This window comes from Panthera uncia (assembly GCF_023721935.1).
Source record: "Panthera uncia isolate 11264 chromosome A3 unlocalized genomic scaffold, Puncia_PCG_1.0 HiC_scaffold_11, whole genome shotgun sequence".
In the NCBI taxonomy this organism is placed as follows: Eukaryota; Metazoa; Chordata; class Mammalia; order Carnivora; family Felidae; genus Panthera; species Panthera uncia.
In genome coordinates, this window is record NW_026057578.1 from 40,894,916 (window position 1) to 40,920,234 (window position 25,319).

The 25,319-nt window shown below is 43.7% G+C and overlaps 1 protein-coding gene across 5 annotated transcripts in view; it reads right to left on the reverse strand.

The window, feature by feature from the left end:
- Window positions 1-25,319, reverse strand: part of KIF16B (kinesin family member 16B) — a 299,460-nt gene that overhangs the window by 46,382 nt on the left and 227,759 nt on the right. For 4 of the 5 annotated variants that reach the window (XM_049650080.1, XM_049650081.1, XM_049650086.1 and 1 more), the window contains one exon: window positions 7,932-8,021. In XM_049650080.1, coding sequence (XP_049506037.1) covers window positions 7,932-8,021 — 90 coding nt within the window. Of the gene's footprint in view, window positions 1-5,734; window positions 6,729-7,931; window positions 8,022-25,319 lie in introns of those variants that run through there. The other variant, XM_049650083.1, reaches the window with a different exon arrangement.

Genomic DNA, 25,319 nt, shown 5'->3' on the forward strand with positions numbered 1-25,319 from the left:
GCCTATACCCCAAGTCTTGATGTGACTTTCAACAAAACTGAGCATTTAAGTGTCCTTCCTTCCTTCCTTCTTTCCTTTCTTCCTTCCTTCCTTCATTCCTTCCAAGAGACAGACAGCATGAGCGGCGAAGGGGCCAAGTGGGAGGAGAGAGAGAGAGAGAGAGATAGAGAGAGACCTAAGCAGGCTCCATGCTCAGCACAGAGCCCCCAAAGCAGGGCTCGATCGCACAACCCTGGGGTCATGACCTGAGCAGAAATCAAGAGTCTGATGCTCAACTGACTGAGCCACTCAGGCACCCCATGAGTCCTCATGAGTCCCCATGAGGTTTGGGAGTGCCCAAACCTTTAAGACTCCTTGGTGTACTTACATTTCATAGTGTGCAAATGGGTCCAACCCGTTGCTATAAAAGTCTCCTTGCCGGTTGCAGAGGAAAGCCTGATACTCTATGCTTCACAACTACCCACTCTCAGGCCCCACATCAGATTTACTGAATCATAATTTCCTAGTTTGGCGAAAAGCTTCCCAGAAAATTCTGAAGTCTTTTGCCCCCAGCTCCCCATACACTTGAAAGAAGTAATTAAAATACTGTTTTATGTCTTGGGTGGAGGGAACAGTGTGTTGCAAACCATACAGTGAGGTACCTTGGTCTCTCTCATAACATACTAGGTCAGGAAGCTGGCAGGAGGCGTTCTATTTTTGCCTACATAGCTGTTTGCTATTTAAAAATCCAAGGGGGCTGAGCTCTTTGTACAGGTGAATTTATCTAAGGCTTACTGAATGCTCCCTATGGCTATGGTTGGTAGCATTATAATTTGGGTGGTGAGTAGATGTGCAATTTTTATATTAAATTTGGAAAGCTGGTTATAAAACTGTTGAGAATGCATTTCAGTGATGGATGGCAAAAAGCTGTCCAAATCAAATCCTAGGCCAAGAGCCAGTTTCTTTTCTTCCCTGTCCACCCCCACCCCCTTTTATTTTTGGTACTGCTTTGGGGAAATTACTTGGAAAATACAGAAGGTGAGAAATGGTTCTATCAGCACAAACTGGAAGTCCATATACGAATTAAACCACCTCCTTTTTTCCCCTCCCACTGTTATTTACTGGGCACCCAGAGACCGTTAGACTTGAGACAGAAGAGTTGCTCCATACAGCAATCTTTCATGTTCTATTCAAAAGCTCTGAAAACATTTTCCCCACCCCCTCAGCTCTGTAGGGAGAAGGGAGCCCCCTTGGGGATGCGGTTGATGGAGGCTGAGGTCCTGTTTGACACTTGGGGACTGGAATGACTCACTGTGATAATTCAGTTGTGAGGTAGACATTCACACGTCATGTTCCATGCCACGTACACTGTCACCACACACGGGCATTAAAAGTTCCCGTAGCATTGATTTTGATGGTACCTTTCAATACAGAACATAGCCCATTTTCATGGTTCATCCTTTTGCCTCCAGGAAGACCAACACAAACCTGCTTCCGAATGACTCTTGGCCAAGATTATAAAAGGACCCTTGATGATGGATTCCAATGCCTAACTTCTCTCACTGTGAGATGGTTCTCCTGAGAAGTATGGTGCCCACTAGGTTCTAGCACTTGTTAAATGTATTAAAATTAAAGACCTCTAAAATCAGAGTGTGGCATCTCCGAACCTCCTAGAATGAGCAGCTCTCACTGACCTCCTCATCTTCCAGGCCCATGTCCTCCTACTTTATAAAATACATACAGAGCCCCCTAGACCACTCATCCAGAATGTTGATGGGGCACAGGCACCATGTTGTCACTCTTCATTCTGATGGTTGAGAGGGAACATGGTCTTAAAATAGTCTTTCTTCCCAGCTTCATGATAAACTGTGCTTTGATCAGATCATTGTCCACTCTCAATGACGTGGATCCATAGGTAAACTTCATGGACACGAGATCTTAACGGTAACTCTACCTCCTCCGTGGCAAAAAGAGAACATTTGTGTTTGAGCATATAACTTGACTGATGCTTAAAGGGATTATACTACTGACTTTAATGGAGTACAAAATTTTTCATACAGATAAAGAGCACTGCAGAAATGATTTGCATGATAAAATTTCAAAGACATGCTCTCTAGCAGATGCTGCATATTACTTCATAGTCGCTTTCAATAAAATATTTTATCTGAGGCTTTCACAGTCTTTTACAAACTAGCTGTGGCATTATCATTTTACAGATGTGGAATCTGAAAACACAGGGTTTAATTTGATTAAGATTCCATACAAGGTCAATGAAGGGGAGCAGAGAAAGAAAGCTAGAAGGAGCTATTATCCTGCACAATACATGTCAGTATATCAAGAGGACAATTAATTCAAGACAAAAGGGAAACCTATTTAGAATCCAGAAGAAGCTAAGATGAAGGGAAATGAATAAACAAAAATAAAACAACAATTTTAAAAACCTTGAACAATGCAGCACCTCGAGTGAGGGCTCAGCCCCTCACACAGTGAATCTGAAAATGGAAGGAACTTAATGTTCACATATGATCCAACACCACCTGCAGCCAATCCGTTCTTCTTTAGTGTTCCACAGAACAAAGAACTTTGTTTTCTTTTTCTGAAATTTGTAACGATACAAAAACAATGGACTCAATTTTTCTTTAGTGTCTACTTTGTCCCTGCCCTCAGTCCCCATGCCTGAGTTTCATGGGACCCAGTGGCTTTGTCCTTTCAATTCACAGGTTTGTTTTGCTTGTAATCCCCTTAAAGTCCTTCTATTTTCTTCACAGACACACATTATAGCTAATAATCAATGACCTCTTCCTGTTTTAATCGGGTCACCACCCAAGTGTATATAAAGTATCCCTGAGGGGTCTCCAGTTGACATCCCTCTCCTTATGGAGACATTATAGTACACAGTAAATAATTAGGCAAATACATGGGAGTAAACAGGGAAATTAGAAGACGTAGCTGAATGACGGTTAAGGAATTCTTAAAACCTTGCCACTACTTGGGGGTAAGGCTCGGGGCTCTCAGTCAACCCAAGTTTTGTGTGTTCTTTTCCTAATCTTGGTTCTTCATAAATTAAGTCTTTAAAAACAGTTGAGCAATTACCCAATTTCTTCACAAGGGAAGTATGCATGTGTGAATCGGAAGTCATGCAGCTACGTTTAAGAATGTCCACAAAGAAGCAGTCACAGCAGCAAAAATCTGGAAACTACCCCTATGTCCATGAAGAGGAATCTGCGAATCTGATAAGGTGGTATGCCCACTTTGTCAGTAGACACCAGTGCTCCTGGCAAAATGATCAATCACTTGATAAGCTGATAAACTGTTTGTATAGACTAGGGAAGTGATAGCTATCTGGTGTGAAGTCATAGATTCAGGTTTCTCTGAGTGAGGTTTCTTTTATAGCTCAGCAGGTCTCTTGTAGGTACTCTGCTGGAAGCAGTGATATTTGTCTTATACCTTCCTCAGGTCAATCAACGCTAGGTATGGCCTATGCAAGTCCTGTGAGTACAAATGTTTAGCTGGACCCAAGAACTCCTGAGGGCATTGCAAATGATTACTTCTGAGGGCCAGATTAAGAGAAACTTTCATACTCTATGTATACATCTTTGAATGACTTCAATCTTTTACCATACACATGTAACTTATTATCTGAAAAAAAAAAATACTGAAAGAAAAAAGAAAATAGCCATAAAAAGAACTGTTATATCAAACTCCTGTAGAGGTATATCCCCCAGGAAAAACAGGGCTAAAATGCCAGAAGAAAATGTGAATGAACAGGATATAATTCAAAGTTCCAAAAGATTATAAGCTACAACCCAAACTAAAGTTTCAAGGTGAACAAAGATTCTCCATCTTGGCAAGTAATTACAAAGCCTATGTATTTTTGAATTCAAGGGTTTTGGTTTTTTTTTTTTTAATTTTTTTTTTTTTTAATGTTTATTTATTATTGAGAGACAGAGAGACACAGAGCGTGAGCAGGGGAGGGTTAGACAGAGGGGAGAGACACAGAATCCGAAGCAGGCTCCAGGCTCTGAGCTGTCAGCACAGAGCCAGATGCGGGGCTCGAACTCACAAACTGCGAGATCATGACCTGAGCCGAAGTCGATTGCCCAACCGACTGAGCCACCCAGGCGCCCCTCAAGGGTATTTTTTCAATATATTTTTCAGCTTGATTAAAAATTTGAAACCTTGTATAACTTGGTAAATTTAGTATGTATCATTACAAAAAAAAAAAAATAATCAACCATCTTGTTACCCTTGTAACTAAAAGACCAAGAGGAGTTTCATACTTCTATCAAAATAATGACCCCAATTTGGTGAAGGAGTGAGGTAAATAAAATATGTTCCCACTTGGCTATGAAACAGTTATCTGTGAAAGGAAATTTTCAGCATCCTTCTATGTGAACCTTTGGGCCTTCCTGAAGAAGTTACGTCTTTAACAAGTCAAATGATTTCTAGGATGCCGACAGGCCAAGTAGACCATTTGGAGATAGATGATTACTTCAGTAAGATTAACGTTATATACAGAGACGTCAATAATATGCACAATGATAAGAGCAATCATAACTGTTGAATACCTAATGAACATTATTGATCTCAAGTCTCCACAAACACTTAGCACGTAAGAGTATGTGAAGGTAGGCTGCGCAAAAGAAAAATCAACTTTATGGAAGAAAATACAGCTGATATTCAACTTGACATTTAAGCTTCATCTTGAAAATGTTAACTGGGCAATGTCGTTCTCCTCTCACTGAAATAAGATTTATCTAGAGCTACAATGACACGCTGCTGCCTTTTTACAGATAATGTTTTCCCCCCATTTCTATTTTTATACTATTGTTTGTTTAGAGATAGTAAATGGAGCCCAAGAGATAGTAAATGGAGCCCAATTGCCTGGGCTTCCCGACTGGCTTCTGCCCACCAGGTGTGTGACAGGAGGCAAGTCTCTGGCTCCGACCACAGGGTCCTGAATGGCAAAAGCATAACACAAGACCCAGGACATGGGAAACAGTCAGTCGTGAGTAAACCAGTCAGAGTGTGGCTACTGTAAAGCTCAATGGCACCCCCTCAGGCTTTGTAATTACAACCTCCCTTTCTACAGGCGGTGTTTATTTTAGGATCTCACCACATGGTTTCAAATCACTACTCATATTACCTCCTCTCTTTCAAACACATGCAAACATGTGTCTGTAAGTTCTTTACATTTTTTGCCCTCAGAAGAAGGCAAAGTCACCAAGTTGGACTCAAAACAAGGAAAAGCAATTTCCAATCTTGGTTATCAGTTAGATCGTGAGCCTGCCTTCAGGAAAAGGGTTTGTATGGGAAGTCATACACGGATAGAATGGAAATTCTAGCTTAGTTTCCACATCCAGACCTTCTTTAATATCATTCGGTGGTTTCCCACAATACTTGTGATCAAGTGATACATGATACAGTCCCTCCTTCCTGTCCCTACCTCCCTGTCCTCATCTCTAGCACACTTGCCACTTTTCACAGGACTTTTTATTCTTGGAACATGCTTGGCCAACAGGCGCGGTCCCACCCCAGGGCCTTTGCATTTGCTGTTCCCTTTACTTCAGATGTGTCTACCCCAGATTTTCATGCCTGGCTCCTTTTCAACATTAAGATTTCCCCAGGCCTGCCTAGCTCTCATGCCACACGATCACACTTCCTTGTTTTATTCTCTCCATGGCACTTAACATTATCTAAAACTATCTTATTTGTTGGTTTGTTTTTTTTACTGTTCATTCTCTCTGCTTCCTGAGAGGAGGGCTGTCTTGCCGACAATGGTATTCAGTGTGGGGTGGTTCAATACAGACTTGTGACTGACTGGATGAAGGAGACCAGCCCGATTTTCCTCATTCAAAGCTCACTTAACTTTTTTCAGCAGGTACGTACACTCTTTCTGCCCTTGAAAAGGATTATCACATACGTGATAATCTGTGTTCGTTAATGTTGCCGGCTACCAGGCAATCTCTTCCACTTATATACTTACATCATGTTTAACCTCAGGGGTGTTTTCTTCCATTATGTTTTTAAAGACTGCTTCTGTTTGCTTTGTAATTTTCTTTAAAAACACTGATCAGGACTCGGCATCTGAGTGCCCAACCCTGAAACAACCTTTATACTAAAATGCCCAACATCTTCTGCCCATTACATTTTATGGATATTTTTCCTAGAAGGCATGCAGCTCACTTAAGATGGTAACTGTCACATAGTGTGCGTGTACGTTAAGTGTTAGTTATTATATTTTCCTTGTTTATTGTCAGTGTGTCCCCATATGAATTCAGGATATGTAAGAGAAGACATTTTTGTTCTTGTCCGCCACTCTATTACTAGAATGTATTAAATCTGCCTACATACAATGGCGCTGAACTAATGGCACTGAAAGAACAGATATGAAATAAATCCTGCAATGCATGATACACATGTATTATAATTGATAGGATACACATACATTTGTAGCATTGGGGAAAACCTGCACATTATTAAAGCACTGGTGGAGTAACTTATAATTAAGCAGGTAATGAGCTGCAAAGCTCAATTTAAAAACAAGTCACTCTATACGGTAATATGTACATGATACTTCCAATTTTTATTGTCAGTATTAACTTGGGACATGAAGAGTAAATTGCAGAAACAAACTCAATAACTTGACTTTGATGCAGTTACCTCTGGAACTGAAGCCTCTTGAGGAACACTGAACTAAAATCCAAATTCGCCACTTCTTCAGCTTTTAGTTCACTGCTACCTAAGAGCTTAACAAGAGAATTTCGGATTCCTCAATTTTACCAGTACTCAAGGAAGCTTTTATTTATAAAAAGGAATTTCTCTTTATATTTATATCAGATAGGAAAGAGTAAGAGCCATGGAAAGGTTAAGGAAGCATTAGTTATTTGATGTGAGGGAAAAATGTCTGACTAAATTGTTTTCTAGGCTGTCATAAGAAACTATAAAAATAGTGTCGAAAAGCAATACTTAGTGAAAGCAGGTATTAGACAGTGACTACTGACTGATTTGCAGTCAGTTCAAACCAAAATTCCCAAAGAGTTGTGCAGATACAAGGCTTCCTTTAGTTCAAGTAAAAACACTCACTCACTCACTCGCTCACTTGGAAGTATACATTAACTTTAAGAATACTTTTCTTTGTTAAGAAGGATTTTAGGGGCGCCTGGGTGGCTCAGTCAGTTAAGCGACCCACTTCAGCTCAGGTCACGATCTCACGGCCTGTGAGTTTGAGCCCCGCGTCAGGCTCTGTGCTGACAGCTAAGAGCCTGGAGCCTGCTTTGGATTCTGTGTCCCACTTTCTCTGCCCCTCCCCTGCTCATGCTCTGTCTCTCTCTGTCTCAAAAATAAATAAAAATACTAAAAAAAAAAAAAGGATTTTAGAAACTAGTCTTTGCCCAAAGAGGAAAAGATTAATAATGTATCAATACACTCTGGATATCTGATCAGATGTATGAAATACCCCCTTGCTTCTAGAGAATTCCATATTGACTATCTACCTCCCATCCATGTTTGACGGCAAATTAACCTTAAAGACCTAATTTCTCATTAAGTGGAAGTCTAAGCATTAATATATCTTTTTTAAGAGAAAAAAGGGCAAATCTATATTGAGGGATTTATTACTGTTTCATTTTAGTAGATCTTACCATTAAGAAGTTGTAAGTTTATTAAAATATTTGTTTAAAATTGGTAAAATGTACTAAAAGGGTAGAATTCATTTACTGTCACTTTACTATCACTTTCAAAATCCTGTGTTCAGAAAATGTTTAAATTGTGTAGAACAGAAATGAAACAAAGAACAAAAGTTAAAAAGCTACCTTTGACAGATGCCTAATTGCAACAAAACTTGGTGACACAAGCTAATACCTAAAGGGAGGGGAGCATGATAATGCAATCAGTTCATTTACTTTATAAAATAAATGTTCTTAATTGGAGATAATTATTTCATAACTTACCTCTGCATACTTTAACTTCAATGTTTTATGCATTTCTCGAAAGCGACTGTAGCGCCTGAATACGGTCCATGTCTCATCTAGGACAGTAATCTATTACCAGGAAAATCAAAATAAATCAGCATTAATTAGAGGGGAAAAAATGACTAGAATTAAAAAAAATAATTTTAAAATTAACAAAAAGTGATTAGCATGTGAAATTTCTCCAGAACTGAAAACATTAATCTAACTGCATAAATAAGACTTATAAATAATAAGTGTTCTCTACTTAAGGATGCATCTCTGGTTCCTAAATCTGTTTATAAGCAGCATGTGCCTATGTAAAATGAAAGACAGTCACCTCTTAATGGCTTATAAAAAGTGTCCCTTTACTCTCCACTTGGGTGGTAGAAAGTAAATCCCATAGGGTGACCTTTCTGTTATGGCACTGTGCCCATACAAAATGTCAGTGCAGGCTCCCACATGCCACCATAGTGGATAGGATGGGAAAAAATGAGAGAAGGAGAAGCCAAGAAGTAAAGGGAGGAGGAAAAGGAGGAAGAGAAGGTAGAAGGAGAAAGAGGACAAAGAAAGATGAGACAAAAAAATCTGTAACTCAATTATTAGCATAAAAACATACAACATAGTTGGCTTTATTTTAGAGGAGGAATTCTCAGTCCAATCTTTAACTGGTAGTCGAACTTACAGTTCCTGTTGAATGTGCTAACTGGTACACATGCAAAGGTCCTGAGGCACATCAGCTCACATAATCAAGATCACAGTGACAAGGGGAGGCTGGTAGATACCACCAGCCTGGACAATCACAGGCTAACAAGTCTCAAATTCCTATTACAGTTCCCACTTTTCTTCCTAGCTCTAGACCCATGTACCCGAGTTGGAGACATCATTCTCTAGATGTCACGCCATAGGAACTTCAAGGTCATGTTGTCTAAAACCAAACTCCACATGCTCTCTCTAGTCTCTAGTTCTTATCTGGTGTATTTTGCCACGATCCAGCAAGCCCTGTCAGACAGATGCTGAAGCCACACCTGATCCCTTCCTCCCCACCAATGTGACCAAGGTCCAACGAGTACTAGGTCTTGCTCTTTTTGCTTTGTAAACATTTCTTAGAGTTCTATCCTTCCATCCTCCACCATCATCCCCTTCTCACTCTGGGCCTTCGGGTCTCAGATGGCCTTTGCCAGGGCCTCCCCCAGTTGTCTGCATCCACATTTGCCCCCTCCAATCCCTTCTCTGCACAACTGCAAGGGCAGCTGTATTCCACACAGTCCGCCCCCTTAAAGACCCTGTGGTAGTTTCATACTGCCATAGAAAAGAGCCCAAATTTTTAATTTTAAAGAGCCAAATTTAAAATTTTTAACCCACTGCCTGCAGCAGCCTCATTTCAAGCCTGCCCCCCCTTAGGTGTCTTCACTCCTGCATACTCCCTGAAAGCACATACTCTTTCCCACCGCAGGGCCCTCGCATGGGTCTTATCCCTTTATGGGAAATCTTATCTTGCACATTACAGCAATGCCCTTCTCGAGCACTGTCATTCAACCTGACTCTCCCACATATAAACCACAGGGGATCAGTAGGAAGGGAGAAGCAATAGTGGGGAGAATACCCATGCGGGTAGCTTCGGGAGGAGTGAGTCTTGAGTCTCAGCCATTTGGTTCGCTCATTTCCCAAAGTGGCAAGTGAGATGATTTTAGGTTACAGGAGCATGTACTTTTACTTTTTTTTTAAAAAATGTTCAGCATTCTGGTTCTGTATTCATTATTTTCTTTTTTTCTTTTTTTAATATGAAATTTATTGTCAAATTGGTTTCCATACAACACCCAGTGCTCATCCCAACAGGTGCCCTCCCTCATCACCCACTTTCCCCTCCTCCTACCCCCCATCAACCCTCAGTTTGTTCTCCATTTTTAAGAGTCTCTTATGTTTTGGCTCCCTCCCCCTCTAACTTTTTTTTTTCCTTCCCCTCCCCCATGGTCTTCTGTTAAGCTTCTCAGGATCCACTTAAGAGTGAAAACATATGGTATCTGTCTTTCTCTGTATGACTTATTTCACTTAACATAACACTCTCCAGTTCCATCCACGTTGCTACAAAAGGCCATATACCTAGGGGCACTTGTACCCCAATGTTTGTGGCAGCACTTTGAACAATAACAAAATTATGGAAAGAGCCTAAATGTCCATCAACTGATGAATGGATAAAGAAATTGTGGTTTATATACACAATGGAATACTATGTGGCAATGAGAAAGAATGAAATATAGCCTTATGTATTCATTATTTTCAATGATTTTTTTAAAATTGTGGCAGGTTTCTTCTTATGAGTTCCCCCTAAAAAGTTATTTCTCTAAGGAAACAAAAAAGGTAAGTATATTTACAAAAAAATAAAAGGCATTAAATTAAATAAAAACAGTACAGTTCTGCAGCTATAAGTTTTTAAAGCTGGTATGCAAGTCACCACACTGCTCCCTGTGGCTAAGCTGGGGGAGGGGGAGCTTTCTCTCTGATCTCTCCTCTTCAATAGACCTCACTGAAGCACGGTGAGGGAGGCCACCACAATCAGCATGGGTGTGAGGACTTCCTTAGGGTGAGAACACAGCAATACACTGCTCTGGCTGGATGCAAACCAGGTATCAAAGAGAGAACTGTAACAGGAGGGGCCACGATGCTGTCTACTTGTCAAGAGAACCCAGAATGTTAACGGGGCCACACTCAGGGCCTGGGAGCAGGAAGATGCTGGATGCTCACAGGTGAGCCCTTGCTGGGTTGGGACTTTGAATTCCATAGGAAGTCATCAAAGAAGCCTAGAACTCCCTCATCCCTCAGTCTCTACTGCTCCCTGGCTCTCTTTGGTTGCTTCCACTGTACCTTTTGAACTCCTAACCAGTCACCAGCAAAACACCCTAGATCCTTAGCCTCTTCCAGAAACATCTCCTTCATCCTCACTCTAAATGGAAACTGGCTCTCCCCTGAAGAATCACTTGTCCTGCAGTCCTCTCAAGTAGGGACTATTTTCTGCTGGGATGTAGGAAGGCACTGTTGTTCTCCTACCCAACTTTCAAACCATCATTCCTCTGTCCATTCCGAAATCCCTCCTCTGTGAAGCTCATGCCTTCCGATCCTGCTCTCCATCTTTCCTGCAGGGGCCGATGCACCTTGGTCACTTCTCCAACTCCCTGAAGGTCTTGGGCTCTGCTCACTGTCATCCACACCAACACTATGGAACTGCTGTCATGAATCTTGTCCATTCCATTACACACAGATGATCCTTCCGACACTGTGACCTGGTCCTCGACCTCTGCCTGGTTCCTTCCTCACTCAACCTGGAAACCATGGGCAATCATGACCACCATTCCCTTGCATTCCACCTCAAACCTCTTCATCCTGCTCTTGAAATTCCCTGGACTAAGAACTAAACCATAGCCCTGGTGAAATGCAACATGGTCCTGCATCTGCCTAGGAGAATGTGGCTGAAGTAAAAAACGCCTCCAAGTGGACTGACTGGTCTCATCTAAAAGTCACAGTCCACACTTTTCAGTCAGCCTGGAGGCCTCCCACCAGTCATACCTCATTTTCCAGTTCCATCCACTCTTCTCCTAGGTAAGTTTTCTAAAAGTCTACCCCATCTTTCTCCTCAAGCCTCCATCACTTCTCTCCTGGTCCTCAGTGGATAACCTTAATTCCAACTGCATTGAGAACATGAAAGAAATCCAAAGAACATTTCCACAGGCACCCTCAAGCGAGTCTCCTCATTGCCACCATCTACCCTGTACCTCATGTTTTCCCCTGTTATCAGGCAGGAGATATGGATCAGTGCTCCTGTTAAGGTCAAGCCCTCTTCTTAAACACTGGATTCCATCCTCTTTTGCCTTCTGAAGGATACTGCAATACACAATTTTCTCTTCTCTATCCTGTACCAACACATTCCCATCCTGTACTAGATTACTCCCATCGGCATCTATACGAGCTCTTATGTCCGTCATCTTAAACTCCCACCTTGGCCTCCCTTTCCTTTCTAATTACCACTCCATTTCTATTCTTCCCATCATAACAAATCTCCTTGAAAGAGTTTATTCTTGATATCTTCATTTCTTTCTTACCATTATTCCTTGAATCCACTCCAATCTACACAGCATTCCACTCAAGCTACTCTTACCAAGGTCATCAACAACTTCCATATTGCCAATCCACTGGTTAATTCTTGGTCTTGATTATACTCCATGTATCAGCAGGATTTGATGTACCTGACAAGTCCTCCTTGTAACACCTTTTTCATTTGGCTTCCAGGTGGCTACACTCCCTTACCTTAGTTTTCTTTGCTGAGATTTCTTATCTCCCTGACCTCTAAACATCAATATGTCCCAGGGCTTTGTCCTTGAACATGTTTTATTTTCTACCTGCACTCACTCCTTTAATGATCTCATCCCCATCTCATAGCTTACATGTATATGCTGATGATTCCCTGGGTGCTCATATCTGTCCCCTGAAACCAGACTTGTATATCCTACTGCCTATTTGGAGGTCTAATTGCATCTCAGACTTAACATGGCTGAACTTACCAAACTCGCTCACCTTCCCGCGTCCCCATCTCAGTAGATGACAATGCCACTCTTCTACCTGTTCAATCCCAAACCTCTGGCATCATCCTTCATGTTCCTCTTTCTCTCACAGCTCATATCCATTCAGTCAGCAAATCCTTTCCACCTAATTCCTAAATGTAATGAGACTGCCCAGTTCTCAACATGACCACTGCTCACATCTCAGTCTAAGCCACCACCCTCTCTTGTGTGGGTTATTTTTAAGAGCCTCCTAGTGGATCTCCTTGCTTCTGCTCTCCCCCCAACCCCAACTTTCCCTTCTCACACAGCAGCCAAAGCGATCTTGTCAAAAATGAAGTCAGATGGGGCCATTTCTTTGCCTGAAGTGGACATCCTTCCAAGCTGCCCCATATCACTCAGGGTGCAAAATCAAGTTCTTCAACTGCCCTACAAGGATCGCTATGATTTGTCTCCTTCCCAGCATCATTTCCAACCACTCACTCCCTTGCTCATTCTGGTTTCCTCGCCGATCTGGAACATTTCAAATGTGCGACACAGAAGGTATGTCCTCGGGGACTTTTCATGAGATTTTTCCTCTTTCTGGAATACTCTTGCCACATGACTAGCTCCTTCACTTCCTTTAGGTCTTTGCTCAAAAGTCACCTTCTCATTGATACCCTCTCAGGATATACTATCTAAAACCGCACCCCCTTTCCCATCTCCACACTACTTGCTCCTCTTCTCCAACTTATTGTTATACTAGGCACTACTCACTCCCCACCACAGTATCCTGTTTTCTGTCTACCTTCTCCACTGGAATGTAAGTTCCAGGAGAGGTGGCATTTTTCGCTGGTTTTCACCGCACCTTAGAAGAGCACTTGGCATGTCACAGGCATCCTAAATGAAGAGCAGGAAGAGGGAGCTCCAAGGTGGACTTGTCTTACATATGCTCAGGCTCTTGGTGACAATGAGACAGCAATACTTCTTTCATCTCTCTGGGTGGAAGAGATGCCCTCAAGGAAAAATGAGGATAAAGATACGGTAAAGTGGGCACTTCGCTTGTGGGTCTTTGGCCTGTGGTTTTTCTACCTTGTTTTCTCAGCTCATTAATGTGGGACCACCTTTTGAAATCTCTAATGAAATCTACCTCACCGTCTGGGGGTTCATTCCCCTTTCCCACAGTGGGCCCAGAAGAGTGCTTCTATAAGGGATACCAATGTCTCTAACAACACACACACACACCAAATCCTGGGGAGGAGGTGACACGGCTAAGTAATTTCCTGGGCAGCAGAATCGAGAGCATTGGGCACCAGATAACAAGTCAACAAGGAGAGGATGGAGTCCTTGAGAGAATCCCCAGAAAGGTATCCAATGTACTTCCTTCCACTTTCTTGATATCAGCCCCCAGTGCTCACAGTGGGATGTGGGATGCTAACATGGTGGTGTGCAGAGCTGGGAGGGGACAGAGAAAGATGGCCCAATGTGCAGAGGCCTTTCCACAGCTTTATACATGTACTCCTTTGAACTGGGCCTGATAAGGTCTGTACAGGTGTCAGAGGTATCCCCGTTTTCACTGTGTTATGCTGGTGACTCCAAGAGTCCCACTATTAATAAAAAGGAAGGGGACTCTCTGGAACCATTAACACCATATATACAATTTCTCCAAAGTGTTGAACAATGAAGATCATTATTGGCACATTCTGGGTAATGATTTATTTTATTGCCTATCTTACTTGATATTTTAATAAACTCAAGTCAACAAACCCACATACAGATCTGAATGACCTCAACCCTCGAGGTTTCAGTCTATAGTCTTAATCACTGGTTCTCAAAGTGTGATGCCTGACCAGCAGCACCAGCCTCACTGGGCAACTTGTTAGAAATGCAAGCTCGGACATTGTACCCACACTTATTTAATCAGGAACTCTGAGGTGGGGCCTGGCAACCCACGTTTTGTTTTGTTTTGTTTTAATTTATTTTTGAGAGACAGAGAGAGACTGAGCATGAATGGGGGAGGAGCAGAGAGAGAGGGAGACACAGAATCGGAAGCAGGCTCCAGGCTCCGAACTGTCAGCACAGAGCCCGACGCGGGGCTCAAACCGACAAATTGTGAGATTATGACCTGAGCTGAAGTCGGACACTTACCTGGCTGAGCCACCCAGGCGGCCCAAAACCCGTGTCTTAACAAACCTTTCAGGGGATTCAGGGTAAGCACCTATGCCATAAACTACGGCTAGTATTGCTGGTCCAGGATCAAAATATGGTGGCTGACCGGCCTCCCACCCTCTCTCAATGCCAAGGGCCCTTAGTATGGCATTCAGGGACTTTTCCAAGCTGACCGAACGCTACCTTTCTACCCTCAGCTCCCGGTGGATCAGAAATCTCACATTTCACACAGAATCTCATACTTAACACAGAACTATGATGTATTCATTGGTCTTTTGCAGGGTCTTTTTAATGGCCTCTCATAGTTGCATTCTATGACTAGAGAGCTTCTGTTCAGCCTCCAGGGCTGCACCCAAACAAACCACAGTCCCTCCCTTGGAGCTTCCTTCCTCCTCTTCTGCCCCTGGAAAAATCATTCCCTCCTCCATGATTCCTTAGTGTGTACTCAATGCTTAACCAGAGCACATATCACAGGATATCAGTTATATAATTAAAGTTGTACTAATTAACTTATAGAACTGGTATCGGTTATATGAATGCCTCTCTACCCTACAGAATTTTAAGCCTTCTAAGGGAATGAGCCTTTGGCAATAATTGGGGTAGAAGTAGGAGAACTCTCACTGTAGAGATAAACATTTATTGAGCTACTACTATGTGCCGGACTGGTAGTTTGCTGAAAGATGTTCTTAAGATTATTTTGCTTTTCCAGTCAGGTAAGAGTTCCAGGCTTGGCCCAGGGCAACCAAAATGGTGAACAAAGCCTGCCGCAATTGTGGCTCCACACAGTCTGTGCTGGTGGTTTCTTGGAGGTTCATCTGAATCAGATTATTTGAATTAGTCACACAATACTATACTTTCTTTTTTTAACTGCACGGAGAATATGGTGCCTTTTCAATGTATCTGTAACCTAAGCTTACAGTGACACGTAGAGGGATTTCTAAATCAGCCAGGTTAAGTACAGGGATTGAAACAGCTCAAGCTTCCTACTTCACATATGAACCATCTAAATCTCCCCTTGTCTATCAACATGGAAAGAGGATGAAGACAAGGATAAAAAATTAAGGCCAGCCATGATCACCGCAGAAGTGGGTGGCAAGGCGACCGCATGTGTCATCTCTCCAAGGAAAATGTCAAACCCCTTCAAGATGAGGTTTGGGCAAACTACACAAAAAGGAGAGATATATATTAAAGTCCTATTTTGCCCCAAATTAAAATTGGGCATGAGATAAGGTGTTGATGCAGAGAAGGGACAGATCACTACAACAGATAAATCAGACCAAAATATTCGATTATTTTCTTCAGTGTTGAGAAAGCAGGGCATCATTACTGTGTATCTTTGAGGAGCAAATTCATTACTTCTCTCTCACTGAATGGTTCTGCTGATACAAATCCATCTTTTCTGGGCCATAAAATGATCAAGTGCAACTTAAACACCATAAACATGTCCACAAGATGAACTGCATTTACTTATAAACAATTCTCGATTGAGTGCTTTCCACAAATTTATGTTATATACATATTTTGCTGGTTTGAGAATTGCCGGTTTTAAGATCTGTCATCAGTATATATTCCCTTGCATGTATCTATCTTTGTAAGGATGAGAATCTACAATTTTTCACCCAAAGAAAACTCTTCTAGCTGGCCTCCATGTAAATAGTTACTTGTGGAATTCTCTCAAACATTTTGAGGAGGTACCTGAAGTATGTAAAAATAAAATTCCTTCTACTTTTTTTTTTTTTCCAACGTTTTTTTTTTTTGGGACAGAGAGAGACAGAGCGTGGACGGGGGAGGGGCAGAGAGAGAGGGAGACACAGAATCGGAAACAGGCTCCAGGCTCCGAGCCATCAGCCCAGAGCCTGACGCGGGGCTCGAACTCGCAGACCGCGAGATCGTGACCTGGCTGAAGTCGGACGCTTAACCGACTGCGCCACCCAGGCGCCCCAAAATTCCTTCTACTTTGTAATAGTTTGGAGGAAATCGTCAAAATGCCAACCTAATATTTCCTAAAAGTTTTTATGCTAAAACATTATACTAAAGTTTTGTCAGATTTTTGCAAAATATAGTCGTCAGCAACACAATTGTGAACACGTTCAAGGGAACATGAACCTTCTTACAAACACTGGAATCTGTATGGTCGGAAGTATTAATACATCAGACTTAATTAAAAGTTCAGACAACTGTCAAAATGGAACTAAATTGGAAGTGGAAAAAGGGGCCAACACCTCACTAACCACAGCCTGCCCATCATCCTGTAACTCCTTGCTCTGGTCCACCTCTAAGATGGCCAAATCCTTCAAAGGGTTTCGAATGGGCATGCTCGCCCTACATTTGTGGAGTCCACTGTCTTCACTGGGATGCTCGTAACCTCTTCTGGTCTCTTAGCTCACCTCTTCCCTCTTGATCACTCCTCATAGGCCCAGGCTGGATTCCAGGTCAGTCTTCCTCCCACTGGAGGACCAGCGAGGTGACCTCATTTCCCCAGCTCCCTGGGCTTTTCTGGTGGGGCCACATTAGAATAACCCCCCAAATCGGGCAGTCTAGGGTGTCCGCTTTCTCTCCTGTGTGCTGCCTCCCACAGAAAGCAGAAAGTATGAAATTTATGCTCTTTTGACTCAGCAGGGTCACTCCTACTTAGAAATCCTTCCAGATTACATTCTCTGCAAGGAGTATTTCAAAATTTTCTAGATTTCCAGTCCTCATGGACAGTGATTGATAATGTTTTCTGAGGTGATTAGGGTCACCGAAAACCACCTTCCTGAGCACCTTTCAAACCCTCTCAAAATAATGCTGTTGCTACATTCATTCTCCGCCTCCCCATCCCCCACCAAACCTCTTCATCTTCACTTCATTGTCCCCACTCTCTACCTGAGATTCCCCCCCCCCCCCACCTCCCAGCCTGGCCTCGGGTGTACTGCTTCCTCTTAGCACAGATCGTTGACCTCTGACTGCCCTCAGGCCTCTATCCTGCCTTTCTCACTGCCTCAAAAGCCCTCCCTCTCTTTTCCAACTCACTGAAATCCCCCCATCTGCCTTAGGTAAACAAAAATGTTATCTTCCTGACTGCTTCTTCCTGACCCCCATTTTGCTTTGCATTGTTCTAGTTTTCTGCACGTTTCTCTCTCCCCCACTTAGTTGACCCTAGAGCACATGAACTGCTTACTCATCTTTTCTGTCCTTCAATATGTTGATAGTTCCATCATGGTCTTTAAAAAAAGAACCACTGGGGCGCCTGGGTGGCTCAGTTGGTTAAGCGTCCGACTTCAGCTCGGGTCATGATCTCGCGGTCCGTGAGTTTGAGCCCCACGTCGGGCTCTGTGCTGACAGCTCAGAGCCTGGAACCTGTTTCAGATTCTGTGTCTCCCTCTCTCTCTGACACTCCCCTGTTCATGCTCTGTCTCTCTCTGTCTCAAAAATAAACGTTAAAAAATTTTTTTAAAAAAATAAAAAAAGAACCACTACGTTACGTGTTACATGTTATGTACTGAATGAGTATTTATTAAATAATAAACAATGGAGACAGTGGAGCCCATGGTCTCTTTTTAATAAATACTTTAAAAATTTTTTTTGAATTTTTATTTTTGAGAGAGAGACAGAAAACAAGTGGGGGAGGGGGCAGAGAGAGAGAGACAGAGAGAGAGAGAGAGAGAGAGAGAGAGAGAGAGAGAATCTAAAGCAGGCTCCAGGCTCTAAGCTGTCAGCACAGAGCCTGACACAGGGCTCAAACTCACGAACTGTGAGATCATGACCTGAGCCACCCAGGTGCACCTTAATACTTTTCTACTGCATTTTCCAATTCCCTTTCTCTCCTGCAATGTGGGCCGTGGAATGAACTGCATTTTAGTCTGTTTCTGACTTACCTGTAGCTATTTCAAGTTTTTAGAAAGTATGCATTAGAGGAGATAAAGGGAGAGGGTAATGAATTGTAAAACAAAGAAAGACAAACGGTCATTTATCACATTCCTTTTGGAGAGAGGATTCTGCTGATTGAGAAGAAATACCGTGACAAAAGATTTGGGGTAAGGAGAGTGAGTGGGACAGGGAGAGTAGATGAAGACTCCCCCAAAACACATCAAGAAACAAAAGGTGGTCTCTAAGTTGCCTTTAAAGGGGTGGGTCCTAGTTAAACTTCAGAGCATTTGTTTCTGAATGTCAAGGTCCTTTGGATATGTAAACTTGAAAAAAAAGGCCTAAGAAGTAGGCTTGAGTGGAATCTTCACTTAGCAAGGGGGCAGAAGCTGGAGCTCCCGAAGGGTATCTGGGAAGCAGGAGTGGGAAGGCTGGTGAACATAATTTTGGAGAACATTATGTTTGGGAGAACATAATTAGCTAACAGGGTATTTTCAGTAATTTGCTCTGAGATGTGCAATGCACCTCCTTCTTTGGTTTCCCTGGGGAAATTTCAGGCAAGTTTATACGCCTTTCTTTCTGAGAAACCCAGAGGAGTGCTGAGCTCTGTAGCCAAGTGGACACAAAGGAAAAGACACTGTGTCAGCAACCACCCAGGAGGCAAGAGACTAGCTGCCATTTGAATCATGCCCATGAACTCTGTGTAACGAGATCCTGAACTGACCAGGCATCCCCCTGCATCACAGTGGTCCCATGAACCAAGAGGCTACCAACAATGGAAATTCGGTCTCCAGGGCACCTGAGTCAAGAAGTCGGGACCCAGCAGGAGCGCGGTCTTAAAGCCAGTGCACTGGGGAAGGAGAGAGGAGTCTATAATCCACTCCCAGATCTGCCCTGGCTGTTGGTGACATGGATGGGAGATGTATGGAGTCTGGAGCATAAAGATTTCGGAAAGTAGGAGGCCCATGCCGAGGTAAGATCATTCGGTCTTCTATCCAGGAAACTCCCCAGACGTCCTTCCATGAAGACGCAGCACCAACAAGTACATGAAGTGCCCCAGAGCCCTTGGCTTCCAAACCTGCTCCGAATGCAGTGTGTCGGGAAGAAAAGAGCCTAAGCCGACTGCTGACTTACATCACATCTACGTAACTATGAAGTGGTGCAAGATCCAATAGAGCTTTCTCGCTGACCAAAGTCTCAGCCTTCTGCAATAACTAGAAATTACAACCTCTCGATGCTTCAGTTTCAGCGCCCTCAAACTTGAGATAATTTCGTTTATTTTAGTGTACTTACTCTATCTAGTAGTTTGAAGGTAAATTTGAAAGAGTATGAAAAGACTCCAAGATTCTAAGAAGATGGATGTCTTTCAAATCCAAGATCATTACTAATAAGTACTTCTCCCTTCCCCTAACACTTCTGCAAAGCCAGTGAGGAATAGGGGAAATTATTCTACTTTAAAACTGTGGGAAATTGCCTAACCAATTTTCCTTCCAATTACCGAGGTATTCAGAGGCAAAGACCAGAATGCAAATGCGCTACCAGTCATCACTGGAGAATGGAATAGTGAAAAGCTCTGGATGAAGACAGACTCAGATCCTAACTTTAGTCACTAATTAGCTGTGTGACCTGGGCTCCATTACACAACTCCTCCAGGCCTCAGTTTCTTCATCTGTGAAATGGGCTCAGGATACTAAACTACAGATGAATGAAAAACATGTGAAACAATTAGCAGGGTGTTTTAGCACCCAATAAATGGTAACTCCTAGCACTGTGATCACAGGTCTTTTCTTAGGCACCACTCAAAGGCAAGAGGTATCTTTGGATACCAACTGCAAAAATGGGAGTTCAAACCATTTTATGATTTATTTTTTTTAAGTTTATTTATTTATTGCGAGAGAGAGAAAGAGGGAGAGAGGGTCAGAGAGAGGGGAAGAGAGAGAGAATACCAAGCAAGGTACACACTGTCAACACAGAGCCCAACACAAGGCTCAAATCCACAAACTGTGAGATCATGACTTGAACTGAAACCCAGAGTCGGATGCTTAACCAACTGAGCCACTCAGCGACCCTCATTTTGTAATTAAAAAAAAAAAATTTTTTTTACTGTTTATTTTTGAGAGAGAGAGAGATAGAGATAGAGAGAGAGAGAGAGAGAGAGGCAGACAGACAGAGGGTGAGTGGGGGAGGGTCAAAGAGAGAGGGAGACACAGAATCTGAAGCAGGCTCCAGCCTCTGAACTGTCAGCACAGAGCCTGACACGGGGCTCAAACCCATGGAGCACGAGATCATGACCTGAGCTGAAGTCCGACACTTAACGGACTGAGCCGCCCAGGCACCCCTGTGATTTAGTTTAAAACCAATTTTATTCCAGGAAGAGATATTAAACCTCCCTCCCAAAAATCTGAAGTTTTGGAAGAGGAATTATTAATATATTCTTATAGGGATAAAACAAACTTGAAATGAAAATTCAAGGCATGGCCAAACCAAGTTGACTGCTTTCCTTCTGTGCTTATGACTCAATCTCATTTCTTCTTTGCCATTTTTCATATGTGCAGCATTTATTTTGTGAAGGCAAACACAACTGCCCCAAGTGAAAGTGATATAAAAAGATGAGTTGCTTTGTGTGAAAATAAGGGAAGGGAAAAAGGTTTTGTCTTAATTTTTGTAGCGACAGGCAAAGTTCTCAAAAAGATGGGAGGGGTGCTTAAAAAAATAGGATAAAATATGATTCTTCCAGTCCCAATGTTATTTCTTCGACTTGTTATTTATGTTTGAAAATAACACACAAAGGGATCTAGATGGACCGCAGCTTATGCAACACTCCATTTGTCTCGACTATGCTAATACACATACAGGGAGAGAATCTATCAAGTCACTAATAAGCAGAGATTCAGATGCCAACACACAAATCCTTCTGAACATTTATATTCTATCAAGTTGGGAGTATTTCTGAAAGATGTATGTGTGCACAGTTTATCTAACAGACTGGAATGGCGTTTATTTCTGTTCTGCCAAATAAAGAGAAATTTCTCTGACTGTAAACGTGATTGCTCCAACTCACAAACTGCACATTTTCTGGGCATTTCCTCTCTTCACGCTCCCTGGCAGGTCTCTCCACCATCAAATTCTCCAGGTCTGTCAGAGCCTTCTTAATAGCCCCAATTTACAGAGGGCCTGTAACTTGGCCAGAACTCGAGCTAAAAAATTAAAATGCACACAAAAATAGGTTTTGAAAGTAGGCAAGGATGTGGAAATGGTCCCCCATCCGGGGCAACACTAAAATAAGGCATCGACTCCTAAAAAGAGCAGAAAGTAGTGAAATTTAGCAGGCACATTGGGGCACCCGGGTTGCTCAGTCGGCTGAGCATCCCAACTCTCAGTTTCAGCTCAGGCCCTGATTCCAGGGTTGTGGGATAGAGTCCTGCATGGGCTCCACAATGAACATCAACCCTGCTTGGGATTCATATTCTCTCTCTTTTCCCTTCTCCCTCTCTCCCTCCTGCCGCCCCTCTCCCCAACTTGTGCTCGCTCTCAACCTTAAATAAATAAATAAATAAATAAATAAATAAATAAATAAGGCACATTAAAATGAGTAAGCAAAGGAACCAGTATGGATCTCCTCACTGGCCATGTGGCCTTGGGCAAATCACTCATAATGGCCTAGTTCATTAAATGCAAGTAATACCCCCATTCTGGTATAGCTTCCACATTTGCGGAAATGCCTGGCAAAGTGCCCGGGCTGAGGAAGATCCCTGATAGATGACAGTGTCCTCCCCTGAAGAGAGGCTGCAAACGCAACTGCCCGAAGGGTTTAGCCAGGAACAAACCTCTGAGAGGCTCTGTGAGTACAGGGTTGTAAGACAGCAGGCAGCGCAGGGGGAGTCTAAGTGCTACCTGAGCACTTACAGCTCTGCCACAGAGGACGGATGAAGCTCTTCAGAGAGGCTGAGCACTGCCAGTAAGTAAGCCAGCAGCTCAGGTGAGACAGGTAAATAAACCTCAGGGTATGTGCCAGAACAGAGGGCAGGACACAGGCAGCTTTCTAGACACAAAAGAATGCATAAGATGTGCTAAAGTCCTATAACCTATAAGGCATGCTAGAGACAGATGGGATAAATAAATACAATAGAACAGATAAAAGCAATACCTAGAGATACAAAGTAGTAGGTCATGATCAGGCAGCTCAGGGCCAACAGCTAATTCAGCCCTGAATGGACCACCGTTGACAACAAGGACCCGGTCCCGTGCTGGGCCCACATGCGCGCTACCCAAGAAGTGCAGGTGAAAACCAGGGGTGCTCAGCAGGGCACCAGCCAGGCACGTGGCCTTGGGGCAAATGCGCACTGGCGAGCAGAGCGGGAGGGCTCTGGGGAAGAGAGAGACAGGGCAGGTGACACGGTATGACCCTGGGGTCAGGTAGTGTGCTCCGCCCACCTGCTCCCCTCTCCCTGTGTGTGTAAATGGACTTCATAAACTGTGTGATCAGAGACTCCATCTGGTCTGTGAGCCCTTCCGGGCAGTCGGGACTTGGCGTGTACTGTTCCCTCCGGTGATCTCCTCTGTGCTGGGGGCAATGACGTCTGTGGGACGGTGGAGGCACGAGCCTCAAACCAAGAGGAGATGCCGGCTCACCCCAATCAGACTTGCTCTTTAGGAAAACCGGCCCAGGGTTCCCACATGTTCTGGTATTTTACAGAAACGTGAGAAATTTGGATTTCTATGTCAGATCTCCCAAGTTTGAAATGCTGAGAACTCACCGAAATATTTGAAAACCTGTTCAGGCAAAATAACGCACATCATACACTGCCAGTTTGCTTCCTCTCCCTTCATACCTTTGCACAGCTCTGTCTGGCCCGGGCCCTGAGGTCCCTGTCACATGGCTCCTTCAGTTGTAAAAGCCAGAGGCCAGCTGGCACCTGAATTTTGCCTTTGGCTGCGTTTCAACTCCAGGGCAGCACTGACTGAGACCGGAAGAGGGGCTCACATACCTAAGCTCACGTGACAGGAAAGAAAACGACACCACAGACTGGGCACTCAGGAATCCCTCGCAGGTGGTCTACAAGCTTGTGCTGGAAGGGTACCCACCCCAAGGGTACACCTTCCCGCTATCATTCCCCACTGTGTCTCCTCTCCTTCTCAGGCCGCCGATCAGGAGTTACAGAAAACCAGGTGCATCTGGAGGCAAGAGGAGGTGACTGTTCCTGTGGTACCTTCAACACAAATCACGTGACTGAAATTAGGAACGGTTTTGTTTCAGATGTTGTGTGTTCGAGGTAAAGTATGTAGTCCTGTGTTCCTTTGGTCCACAAGTGGACCAAAGTGATTCTGCCCCAAAGGGCTGACCTCCTGCCACCACACGAAAAGGGCAGGGCGCTGTCCTTCTCTGAACAGCATGGGGGTGGGTATGACTAGGCTGCCGGGTTGCCAGAGGGCTCCTTAGAAGAGAAGACTCTACAACAGGTGCTTCCTGAGCAAGGGGCTGGCGTGCTCAGGTGACCAGCATAATGTCCAGCAAGTGGACAGTGGGTAGAGGGCTACCTCTCTGTGCAGAACGGAACCTCTCTGTGGGTGCTGGAGACTGCCGGAGCCAGGATGTGCGTGAGCTGGCGCGCTGGAGGGTAGGGTGGAGAGGCAGCGGGGAGGCAGAACGCACTGGCTTTCTTGCACTTAGACACAGTCCAGAAGCATGATTTGCCTGTACTTGCACTGGACCATGAGAGAAGCAGCCACATCATTAGGAAAACAGTGGGTGGGATGGCTATTCAATGTCTGAATCCACCAGCACAGTCGGAGCACAGGGAGCCCACGGGGGGCTGTTTACAAAGGGCACAAGGACACAAAATCCCGAAGCTCTACAAGGGCTCTGACCAGTAAGAACACCCGGTGATGGACTTGTGTGTGTCACATTGTTAAGTGATCTCTCCTGGGTGGGTGACCATTATCAGTCAGAGCCTTTGGGAGGGCTGGGGACTCAGCAAGGAGGGCCCAAAGGAAGACCATCTATAAACATGACAGTGACTGAAAGAAAACAATGTGACTGCCGCTGTGACCTCTGCAGTGAAGGGAGGAAACCAGGTGACAGGACAGAGAATGGGGGGAAGGGGGACAACACGGCAGAAGTCGCGGCTCTAGGAAGACAGAAAACAATCTCCTGTAAAGATTACCTACAGTTTTTACAGGAATAAAGACTCTTAGGAAACAAAATATTAAAAAAAATACACCAGTGTTGGCTTATTTCTTTATATTATCATGTTAATATGTAAATTAAAGGGCAGAGAATTTAAAACGATGCTGGAAACACCAGGTTATTTCTATAACATAAGAGTATGCCAGCCTCCGTGAGACTTAACCACAGATTTCCCAGGCCGGTGTTTTGCATCCTGTTGAAATCTAATTTAAAAATCAAATTCTATCCACCCTGGTCCTGGCTGACTGAAAATGGCAAGTATAACGCAGTGTAATTGATTTCCTGTATCAATCACTGAAAAGCATTTGAAGCAGGAGTTTTACGATGAGTGCTGGAGTCCAGTTAGTGGTATAACCTGTGACAGCTGTGGTTTAGAGCAAGCACGTATTGTACCAGTACATTCTGCTGACCAGCAGGTGACATTCAACACCATTCAGCACAGAATGTGCTCTTCTCCAAGAGTAGCCAGACTAGCACGCCCACAGCTCTCTGCCCGCCTGTGACATCAGTCTGCAGGCCGTACATCTCTTGCAGTACACGTGGACACAGTCCCAGAAGGATGTGCTATTGCAACCTGCTGGAAGGCATAACCACAATGGTGATGGGAACCAAGGCCCTCGCCCCGGGTCTCCCAGGCATGTGTCCTTCAAGGATGAG